This window comes from Schistocerca nitens, chromosome 4 (assembly GCF_023898315.1).
Source record: "Schistocerca nitens isolate TAMUIC-IGC-003100 chromosome 4, iqSchNite1.1, whole genome shotgun sequence".
Classification (NCBI taxonomy): Eukaryota; Metazoa; Arthropoda; class Insecta; order Orthoptera; family Acrididae; genus Schistocerca; species Schistocerca nitens.
Window position 1 is genome coordinate 543,021,049 of NC_064617.1, and position 12,558 is coordinate 543,033,606.

Below are 12,558 nucleotides of genomic sequence, written 5' to 3' on the forward strand. Positions count from 1 at the left end.
CCTTTTATACCTCGTGCACGCGATACTACTGCCATCTGTATATGTGGACATCGCTATCCCATGAGAGTTGTCACCTCAGGTTATTGAGAACAGTAGAGCCTTTATTACGCATCCTTGGGGAAAAATCAATGTTGTTTTAGTTTCGTCGCCCAGTATAACGCACTGGGTTATATTACTCAGAAATGTATCTTGCCAATCACACATTTCCGAAGATTCTTCGCATAATCTTATTTTGGTTTTTGGTGGGCAATGTCGCACAGTGTCTAGCGGCTTTTAATCCCGTTTACCTGAATCTATTGTTTGATGGTTGTTGTGTATGAACAGTTACATTATAAAACTCTTCGCTTTGGACGACAAAGGAAAGTGGCACTTCCGCCTCGAAGGTGATCCACGAAGAAGACATCGCAAAACTACAATCACAGATGAAAACATTATTCTACGTCTACATGACTACTCTGGAATTCACACCTAAGTGCCTATCAGGGGTTCTTACAGCCATCTTCAAGCTATTTCTTTACGATTACACTCTGCAACAGCGTGTGAGTAAAATGAGCACATACATCCATGCGTACAAGCTCTGATTTCTCTTATTACGATGATAGATAATCGTGTCTTCCTATTTAGGTTAGCGATAGTAAGACATTTTCACATTCAGAAGAGAAAGATGGTGTTTGAGATTTCGCGTAAAGCTCTCGGGACAACGAAAAACTTGTTTTACAACTACCACCCCAACTTGCTAAACATATGCCTGACACTCTCTCGCCTATTTCGCGATAATACAAAACGAGAACCGCTTCTTAGAACTTTTTCGGTGTTCACTTCAATCTTATCTGGTAAGGATCCTATATCGCTCAGAAATACTTTAGCAGACTATGAACAGGCGTAGTGTAGTCAGTCTCTTTAGTAGACCTGTTACATCTTATAGGCGTCTGTCAACAAAAAGTTGTTTGATTTGCATCCCTACAACATTATCTACGTGATCGTTCCAATTAAAATTGTTCGTAACTGGAATTCCTATGTATTTAGTCCAACTGAAAGCCTTTAAATTTGTGTGATTTATCGTGTAACCGAAATTTAACGGATTTATTTTCGCGCTAATGTTGATGACTTCACACTTTTCATTATTTAGAGTCAACTGCCACTTTTCGCACCATACAGATATCTCGCCTAAATCATTTAGAGAGTACTTTAGATTTTCTGATGACATTACTAGATGGTGAATGACAGCATCATCTGCAAAAAGTCTAAGAGGGCCGCCCAGATTGTCTGCTTAATCTTTTACGTAGATTAGGAACAGCAGAGGGCCTATAACACCTCCTTTGGGTACGCTGGATATCACTTATGTTTCACTCGATGATTTTCCGTCAGTTATTATGTACTGTGACCTTTCCGGCAGGAAATAACGAATCCAGTTGCACGACTGAAGTGATACTAGACAGGCACGGAATCTGACTGGATGTCTCTTGTGAGGAACAGTGTCAAAAGCGTCTGGGAAACTAGAAATATGGAGTAAATTTCCAATCCACTGTTCGACGTCAGTGAAATGGGTTTGTAATTCAGCGGATTATTCCTTTTTCCTTTCTTGAGTGTTCGTGTGACCTCTGCGACTTTCCAGTCTTTTGGTACAGATCTTTCACGTAAGTATGGAACACCGTATCAGCATGTCCTGAAAGGAACCTAAGGTATGCAATCTGTACCGGAAGACTCGCGTTTATTAAGGGTGTTAAATTCCTTCGCTACACCGAGGATACCTACTCCTATATTACTCATGTTGGCAATTGTTCTTGATTCGAATTCTCGTATATTTACTTCGTCCTCTTTGGTGTAATTTGTGTAACATGGTATTGGGTGAATGGCAATTGTATTGTAATAAATGTCTGAGGAAGTAATCATCTCAACGGAAATAATACTGCCCATTTAGCATTAACACTGAGAGAGCGATATGCAAGATGGATAGTGAACAAACTCAAATGCGAAAATGAATTTTTCAAAAATATTCACACCGTTTCATGAAGAATTCAATGAGTCGTGGGAAATTCCGGAAACAATATAGTACTCAAAACAGCGAGTTGAAGTCCAATGCCAGCACTAACAACGAGAAGTCAGTTTCATCTACCAGGTCTCTTATCTGATACGTATTCGCAGTTGCTATTACGTACCACATCCATCTATATAATGGAATGACAAGATTGAAAATTTATCCCAGAACTACTAGTACTTTACACCTTTTTCCTTTCTTCCTTTATATATATATATATATATATATATATATATATATATATATATATATATATATATATATATATATAGAAGCAGAATCTTTCGCACTTCATGCCGCGAGAATAGGAACATCTTAACTGAAAATAAATATTTGCGTCGTCAGGTAATCGGACGGAAAGAACTGACACGTCAGCTTGAAGTTGCGTGGAGACAAGGTGGGTAGGTGTCGAATTTTCCTTTTCATTTATTTTTTATTTTAATTTTTTAATACTTACAAGTTGTTATACAAAAAAATGTAAACTGAATCGGAGTTCATCCTACATGGCTTCCGTCACTTAAAAACTTGCCTCCAACGATTTTTTAAAATTTTATTTTTATTCATTAAAAACGAAAAAAAAGAGAAACAGTGCCACAAAAGTAAAATAAACTTAGTAACAATATTCCTGAACAGGACCTTGACGAGAACACCTTAAAGACTGGTTAACTGATGCCTTGACGACGAAATAGAAGGTTAAACATAATGACGAATAAGTGGCGATACCGCATACAGTGGCCATACGTTTGTGGAAGGCGAGTGGGTTCCTATCACTCCCTCAATTTACAACGTAATGAACATAATGATCTAACAAACACGCAAAGGTATTCGACTTTGCTCACGGCAAGTAGGAGGAGTCTGGACGCAATACGATACCAGCCGAAAAAGCAGTCGCAATGAACCGAATTAAAAACGCTGATTCCTTTATAAGCCAGTGCCAGTTCGCTTCGTGGTCGTGACAGGTAAATCTGTGTTGTGGCGTCTCTATGGCGGGACAGCGACTATTGATCTGTGACACTAAATCCAATACGAAATATGCGCACACTGGTGGATAACAGATCGTGTATCACGTGATACCACGAGGACGCCACCGCCACTGGTCAAACAGGAAGGCTAAGATAGAACCACACTGCCTTCCAACAAGTTTGCGATGATGCCCGTTCAACCGGGGCCGTACAGTCAATCCTCCTCCCGCGCATTAACAAAAATCTGTTAGTGGAATGCTGCCCTTGTAGAATATCAACCCCCAAATAACTGACATCAACATAAAACTCACGGACATGTTTTAGCTGGAAATTGACTCGATCAAATCAACAGGCGTATCAAGACTGCCCGGACGCAGGCAGTAAAACAACCGGAACGTGAATGTGTGGACTGCGTGAGAAATAGTCAGCGTGGTGCGCTGAACAAATAACACAGACGCTTTCCTTCGACTATCGGAAAGTTCCAAGTCCCCGAGAGAAAACGCACTCGCAACCACTTCGTATCGTAATCGAAAATGTGATACTTCCATAAAAAACGCTTAGTCATCATCGCGGGAAGGTTAAAGATCAGAGCGATGTAATAAGCTTTTCGCAAGACTTGGGTATCCTGAATCCGAACTTTCTGAAGCAGGTTAAGGGAACGTCGTCCAGGTTACAGGATTTCTTCTTTTATCTTCTTTTTAACCGACTTCCAACTAAGTGTAGCCATTTGGAGTGGAGACTCTCAAAAATGTATGTCTATCGGCCACCATCGACCGCGAGACGACAGCATTTGTAAACAACGTAATTTCATCAATAAACATCTGTCTTCGTTGATGCAGGCACCAGATACAAGCAAAAATCATCCAACGCAGCCTTGAGCAATGGAATCTGAATGGGAGAACGGAGTAACACCGTCACTCATCGGCGTGTGCCACAACGAGGCTGTCTCGCACAAGAGTGTCCATCCTTCTGACTGAGTGACGAATCTTCGAAGAAGGGGCTCATGTGAGAGAACAAACAACGACATTGGAAGCAGACACCTCTGAGGAAATCCCCTACGGATGGTAATATGGGGTGTCACTTGACTATTGACAGCCACCGAAGCTCGGATACCCGTAAACAAATTACACAAGACTCTATACGCGTAAACTGTAAACCCAATGGCTTCCATGTCTCCAACAGGACGCCATGGCTTACCCTGTCGAACACCTTGTCAAAATAAAAAAATGCCAGTGCACCAGGAACAGAAGTAACAGCAGTCACTGATAGGATTTCACGACATTCTGCTACCGGAGTCAGAGAAGTACGACCAGGAATACAATTTTGATGGTCAGCAACAATTTTTCCCAGCAACACAGACAGCCGTCTATTCACCGCCCTCTTCACAGTTTTATAATCAAAATTTAATAGGATAATAGGGCTAAATTTATCAGTTGTTGCCTGACCAGAACTTTTAGGAATTAACACAAGTTTGTCAACTTGAAACTAATCTGGCACAAACCTTCCTCTCGACATTTCTTTCAAAAGCAATACAAAAGTTGTAGCCACCAAACGCCAAATATGCACAGAAAACTCCTAATTAGACCATCTGAACCCCGGCGACTTAGTAGAAGGCTACCTGACAATAAGGTGAGAGATTTCGTCACATTGAAAGAAAAAAAACTTTAAAAACGTAGCATTATGAGTAGTTGTAAGTCTGCGATCCAGCGACTGAATAAATAAATTGGATGACGTATCGACAGGAACGGGTACCTCAACAGCCCAACATAGAATGATGTAGAGCTTGCAATATGTCCTTTTGTGTCGTCACAACATTGCCGTCCTCTGTCTTGAGAGGCGATATACACACACGTCTTGGACGAGTCTGATGTCGAATGAAATGATATAAAGAAATCAATTCATCCGCTACCTTGAAACGTGGTCTGGTCCGCAGCCTTAACCCTCCCATTTGACGCTGCTCCAATAGTGCGCCTCACGTCTGTAACTCTAGTGGAGTTTAATGCACACTTTCATAAAGCGCACATAAGAGAGAGCAATACAATTCTTGCGTTCTCCAAAATCACCGCGCTCTATCAGCGCAGAATCGTGGTTCAAATGGCTCTGAGCACTATGAGACTCAACATCTTAGGTCATAAGTCCCCTATAACTTAGAACTACTTAAACCTAACTAACCTAAGGACATCACACACATCCATGCCCGAGGCAGGATTCGAACCTGCGACGGTAGCAGTCACACGGTTCCGGACTGCGCGCCTAGAACCGCGAGACCACCGCGGCCGGCCGCAGAATCGTATCAACGTTTGTCTGAGCCTCGGCTTTGCCAGTTCAACTGACCATTCCAAAATAAAGGCGTATCGCGTAGTTGAACGAAGACTATCGTTCCACATTTCCCGGATCACCTAATCGACAGACGGATCCTCCAAGTGCACCAGATCCAGCATCCAGGGCGATAGAAACAATTCCATCAACTGTCGCGTGTGATTTAAAGTAACAGCCACTGCACAGTTGTCAGTGGCGTGGATGAAGTGGACAGACAAAATTCTATCACACATCCTACCATACAAACAAACTCTGTGAAACCTACTGCTAGAAGTAGCAGTAAAATGGGTGTAATTATTACGGGTCGAATATTTACAGACCCAAACACCACGCAGTTTCAAGAAACGAATTCCCCACAGAAATTAAAATTGTGAAACTGATCTACAGGACGCAACACACAGCTAAAATCACTACCTATCAAACTATTCTCCGGACTGCTCCGTAATAAATAAACCACGTCTTCCTTATAAAATCGGAACATCTAATGTGTGTCTCCTCCCGGACGGTGCATAAAGAAGAATCACTTTCAAGTGAAAAACAAAGTTCATCCTGTTCCTCTACCGTTACCAAGAACTTCAATCGCTTCAATAGGAATATCCTCCCTAAAAAAACAAGACTGTCCTAGCGGAGCATTCGGGAGGCAAATTAAACACATTGGAAAAGCGAGTTCACTGTACTTCTTGCAGGAATACTTCATCCGCAAAGGAATCATACATAAACTCATGCAACGAAGTGAGACACTGATGCGATTCCGTCCTGTTAACATCCAAAGAAAGAAAAGTCTGCATAGTTAAAAAGAAAAGATATTTAAAGTGCTGACCAAGCTGGTCGTAGGTTGTGTTCCAAAAATGAACAGCATAGAGACAGAAGTGATGACACTTCCTGCAGGTCCTGACCATCATTTTGCAGGACAGGATCTTTGAGCTAACCCAGTACCCACAGCAAGGGGATCTACCATATGTCACAGCCAAACTATCAATGCGTTACTGTAAATATAAAAGAGTACGTGCATACCAAGAATCGTAGACACAAGATTACAGATAGACAAAAGTGTAGATTGTCAGAAACATAATGCTAAAAAATATAAAAACTTGAATTAATAAAGAGGTACATAAGTATATGTAAACCAAGGTAACACCTTTGAGGCAAAGAAAACAACGAAATAACAATATGAAATTTACTGCGAAACTCAAAAATTGCACATAATATCCAGTCACTAATGTGCCGAATTCATCATGTGCTACTCTAGCCAAATGTAATCGTTAGTACAGTTTACAGAACCCATAATATAATAAGTAGCTATTAAACTAAATATCTCGCACACAGAACCTACCATACCACGGTAACCCTGCTATAAACGATATTATTGGCAAATATGAGTCGTCACAGAAACGCTGGAATCCTAAATAGCGACAGCATGTCATGTATTCCCAACAAAATGATAGAGCTGGTCGCTTTGGAGTGCTGCATGTGCTGTAGAAGTGATACCAGGCAGTCACGAGAGCCTCCAAACGCGTCGTATGTCAAGGTAACAAAGTGCCGCGGACATGAGAGTCCATTGGAGGGTGCCAGCACATTGAATAGGATTATTTAGTATTTACGAAGTCAATGTAATTCGGCTTTATAAACTTAATATAGTTCCTAGAAGATTATCGGTTACACAACCTGACGCTTCGTCTTATGTTCGTTGATCATGTAAGAATAATCACTACAAGTTAGTTGCGAGTAAATCCTGAAGCGCTTGTGTTTTCTTCGCTCAGACATAACGGCGAACCTTTGTTGTGAACACAGATAATCCCTCCCAAGGGAATGTATCAAACACGGGCCAGTCTCAAATTTCTCGTAAGCTTCGTCTCAGCTTTCTGTAACACGAAAGCTCTATATTGGGTATCAGATGTCACGAACTCTTTGTCCTCATCATGCTGGGAGATCTTCATCGTGATAATCCCGTAGTAACAATACTTCAAGGCCACTGTCGCCTATTATAGGCACTGAGTTTAAAAATCGTTTGTGGTTTGCCTGTCTTTCTTCGGACCGTACTCTACAAGTTTCTCTTTATTGCTCGAATTTAATTTGTGCGTTGGAATTTGCAGTCTTCCTCATTTATTCATTCTTTGATAAAGTAGCGCTCATAAGGTTGTGTGCGATTATCTTGTAGAATAAAGGCATCCTAATCACAGTGAAGTTGAATATTTCGTGCGACATGTCATCCTTTATAGTGCTCGTGTTTATACCGTTTGATAGCTGAAAGGAGTAAATGTTGAAAAGAAAAGACTAATTTCTTGACTATAATATTGCCTTTTATTGATCAATTCGTTGACTGTTAAATGTAGCTACAAAAATAAAATTTTGTTAGCTGTGACTGTGATTCATTTTATCGATCACAGCTTGTTTAGGATACTTTGCGACGTTGTCGAGAAGTAAACTACGTGTTAATTTCCGGCCTATGCATTAATTCAGTAGAAGGAGACACTGTCGCAAGGTTCTGTCTTAAGGACGACACTAAGTTTCTAAACGATGTGAGACACGTGCGCACAGGAGAGATATACACGGGGCATTTCAGTAAACAAAAGGCTATGTCACAGTGGATAGAGCATACTAGATAACTTACTTACTTCCATGTTCCATACAACATCCAAATGATATCTTCATCGAAGTGATGTGGAGCGAATCAGATCGCTAGATTTGTGTACACGATTAGCTTTAGCATTAATCATTAAAGAATTTTTTTTCGTCCAACTAATGTAACTACAAACACAAGAAGCAACTTGAAAGGCAAACACGAACATTAAATGACTCCCTAGCTCTAGCAGAAATTGTATTAAACGGAAAAAGATACACGAATGAATGAAAGTGCAAAGAAATAAATGTTCTTTCATACTTCTTAGATATTTTAACCTCTCTGAATGGAACTTCCAGGCAAATTTCATTCTCTTTGGCCATTATTGTCGGCGCAGAGCTGTCATGTGCGTCTGCTTGACTGGCTCAGGATTTCGAGAGTGATAATTATCAGAGTTGTGTTTCGACCAGTAATAAACATTTCGAGATCAGGAGCTAAGATACACAGTGCATTCATCAGTCATCAAAACCCCACCGCGAACCGCTAATGTTGGAAAGCTGCAAGTAATCTTTCTCACGAATCACTTCCCTATTCATATAAAGATCACTTAAATTATGGATGCTGCCAGGTCAAGAAATAAACGGTAACTGTCTTTCTTTATCCAACAGCGCATGGAGCGTCTGAGAATCTTCAACTTCCTTGTCGATGTTGCTGCTGAATGCGTTTAACCACTCGGTGACTTCATTATCGTGGTCGTATTTCTTGGGGTGTTCCACTGTGTGCATCCGTCTCACACCCAGTTGCAAAGAGCTTTCTTTCCGAAGATTAGCCTCCACAGGTCTCCTTTCTCGAATTGATTAAAAAACTTTTCATTAATCCTAATTTATCTCAACATCTGCATTTCGACCGTCGTAGGATGACTCAACGGAGGGACGGTATTACGATCTTGTGTGCTGAACCAATTTCGTAAGCCCGAATTCAGTACTTCAACCTTCTCTCTGCTATCTCCAGTTTCGGTGCCAGTATGGCCACTGAGCGAATGATTAGAGGATTTCGAACTGCTTGCTGGTTTTACGTAGGACTAAAACTTTCTAAGGATTTTAGTTACATCGGTTGACAAAATTTCACTTTCAAAGTCGTTAAATGTTTCTCTCATTGCTCTCCTTAGGCTCATTTTAGCTTCGTTCAGCTTTTTATAGCTGCATTATGACTTCTCTTAAATTTATTTGTTTACGTAGCAGTTTTCTAATACGGCTGTTAAACAACGACGGATCTTTGCCACTCTATAAGCCCAGGCTCGAACGGTTGTTACGTCGTTTTAAATGGCTGCAAGTCGTCCACCATTTCTTCTATGCATGCTAGAAATTTCATATTGATACGCCAACACACAGAACAACTCCATTCACAGTGTGATGATAGGCACGTCCAAACAGATAGCGCCTGTCTGCCATTACATCTACATCTACATTTATACTGCGCAAGCCACCCAACGGTGTGTGGCGGAGGGCACTTTACGACACACCCTACGTCGACCCATCCTAGTGAGCTGATTCCATCTAACCGACATGTTCAGTGCCGTTACTTACGTCTGTGGTGAAATCTAACATGCCACTGACGCGCGGAGTGGCCGCGCGGTTTGAGGCGTCATGTCACGGACTGCGCTGCCCATCCCACCGGAGGTTCGAGTCCTCCCTTGGGGATGGGTGTGTGTGCTGTTCTTAGCATAAGTTAGTTTAAGTTAAAGTAGTGAGTAAGTCTAGGGACCGATGATCTAAGCAGTTTGGTCCCTTACGAATTCACAGGCATTTGAACATTTCACATGGCATTGGTTATGAACCATCCAAAGGGCTCCGATTGACCAGAGTGGGCTTTCGATGGCGTGAACAGAATTTTGTTTGGTTAGCTTATGAATGTAGCATCATTGTCGTTGCCTTAATCATCGGCAGACGTCTTCCCCTTAAGTAGCAGCACAACCCAGTGGCAGCTGGCAAGCCCATTGTGCTGACAGCTCAGAGTGTACTTACGACTTTCTGGCCTATCCTGATCCACTGGAGGGTGGGGTCCCTGAACACCTGCAGCCACGCGCGCCACGTCAGCAGCCGCAGCTTTGTGGCCCAGGACGCAGGCTTGCTGTAAGACACGACCAGGTCAGCAAGGGCCTCGGCCCACGCAGGAAGCGGCATTGGCTGCGGTAGGCGGGTACTTACAACATGTTGATCCTGCGTGCGGGCTCCTGCAACACAAGAAGATTTCCAAAGTCTAACACTGGCCCAATTCTATGGGGATTTCTTATGAAGCCTGTTGGCAGGGTATCCTGCTGAACCAAACCGGTCGTGACGTAATTAATGAGTATCAGTACAGCTGTTGTGCTTCCTTAGTAATATTAACTATCAGCTGTGAGGATCAAGATGATAAATATTAATTATGTCTTACATTCTTTTTTTATATTGTGTTTGTCCATTAGTTCGTAGCGCTTTTTCAAAATTTTACTAAACACAATAGATACACATAACAGTGTTTTAATCATCAATAATATATTTTCCCTCACAACTTGGAACAGTCGCCAGTGCTGGAGTGAATTTTCGATTCCGCGACTGCAGAAATAACGTGGTTTTCAGTCGAAGAACTCATCGAGCTATGTTTGGAGCGCATTTTCATCTGGAAAGGAAGCTCCTTGAAGATTGTTAAATAGAGAGCGGAAAGGTAAAAATCTGAGTGCACAAGGTCAAGTGAATAAGTCGGGTGCAGAATGACTGCCCAACCCAGTTTTTGTATGGTGTTTTTTCGTCAGTCTAGCAGAATGAGGGCGGGTGTTACGAATCCTGCCTCGGGCATGGATGTGTGTGATGTCCTTAGGTTAGTTATGTTTAAGTAGTTCTAAGTTCTAGTGGACTGATGACCTCAGAAGTTGAGTCCCATAGTGCTCAGAGCCATTTTTTATCATAGTCGTTAGTCTTGGATTGCGTCGACGTTTCAGCAGTTGACAATAAATGTCACCAGTGACGGTTACACCTCGGGCAAGCAACTCGTAGTAAACCACACTGTCACTGCTCCACCAGATGCATAACATTATGTTTTTTGGATGTGTCGGGGTCTTTGTACTGGAAGTTGCTGTTCTAGCCAATCGACGACGAGCAAGCAGAGATGCAGACATTGTCATCTGCTGATTTTTGTTACTTTGGCTTCGAGCTTACGATAGCCATATATCCGATGTTTGAACCTTCCCTATGGCACGCAAATGTCGCACAATGGTATAATTATCACAGTTTATCACGTCTGCCAATACCCGAGTAGCCGCGCGGGATTGGCCGAGCGGTCTCAGGCGCTGCAGTCATGGACTGTGCGGCTGGTACCAGCGGAGGTTCGAGTCCTCCCTCGGGCATGGATGTGTGTGTTTGTCCTTAGGATAATTTAGGTTAAGTACTGTGTAAGCTTAGGGACTGATGACCTTAGCAGTTAAGTCCCATAAGATTTCACACACATTTGAACATTTGAATTCCCGGGTACACTGAAGTGTATCATTGTGGATTAACCCGTTTAAATGATCATCAAACCGCAAAGGTCTTTCTCAACGTGGAGAGTCAGTAATGTCAAAACGATCGTACTTAAAACAAAACAACCATTTCCTTGCCATGCTCTGTCCAGTGATATTATCCATATACAGGGCTCAAATGTTTCTAGCTGCCTTCGCTGCTGTCACCCCTCCACTGAACTCAAACAGAAGAGTATGGCGGAAATGTTCCGATCCTCCAGTTGGCACTCGATTTCCTATCGTCCACAACTCCACTTACTATCTCCTAAGGACAATGTGACAATTTGTAAATTCAAATAGCAACAGTGAACTACGAATGAAAAATGACGATCGATAAATAAACTCATAGCAAGTGTAATATCAACATGTAAAACAAAACGCTACGAGTTTGTTAGGAACCTGATACTTTTCTGTTGCAACACTTTTTTTTGCGCTTTGGCTATAGTTAGTAAATATGACAGAGAAATGAGAAAAAAGGCGATAATATTTAGGGGTTTACTATAGTTTTCATAGAGAAGAGAAACATTTAGGAAAATGATAATCACCTAAAATTTCAAAATATGTGTTTCCCGTTTTTATGATATAAGAGCAAAAAAGAGTGACAGAACTACAAACATTCAAGACTTACATAAATACAAATAAATTCCAGAAACGCGTCGTACTGCACACGAAGAAAAGTAACCGCTGAGTACTTCATTACTTAGTTCGTTCAACATTGATTGGCACTCTCCCTATAACTCTGTAAAATTAACAGAGGGACATGTCTGCCGATGTATACGTGAAGATATACTGTAGTACTTTTGGTGAAAAGTTCACGGCTTTCCAGCCGGGTGGCGATGTTAAGATACCGAGACGTTTTGGCGAGTGTCATACTCATCATCTTCTGGCGAATTGGCGAGATACGCGGATGCTGTGATATTCGTGCTAATGGAGTGCCCCCCTTTAAATTGGCTACGAGTGGCCGCGTACTGTCCAGTGGAAAGAGGAGAAGGGGACTACGGTGGGACTAAGGCTGCAGTGGTTGGGGTAGTAGGTGCTTCTTTCGCATCTCTATGTGGGCATTACCGCCGCGTCTGGTGAGCTAGATTGTGCTGGATGCGCTCTCGTCGTATTGCCGCTAAATCCTTATTCTATGCCGAACTTAGCT

General features: G+C 42.0%; 1 protein-coding gene across 2 annotated transcripts in view; it reads right to left on the reverse strand.

The window, feature by feature from the left end:
* LOC126251619 (protein scarlet-like) overlaps positions 1–12,558 on the reverse strand; it is a 414,928-nt gene that overhangs the window by 104,166 nt on the left and 298,204 nt on the right. For both annotated transcript variants that reach the window (XM_049952160.1, XM_049952161.1), the window contains exons 8-9: positions 10,087–10,112; positions 9,904–10,009 (exon numbers count right to left, since the gene is read on the reverse strand). In XM_049952160.1, coding sequence (XP_049808117.1) covers positions 9,904–10,009; positions 10,087–10,112 — 132 coding nt within the window. The remainder of the gene's footprint in view (positions 1–9,903; positions 10,010–10,086; positions 10,113–12,558) is intronic.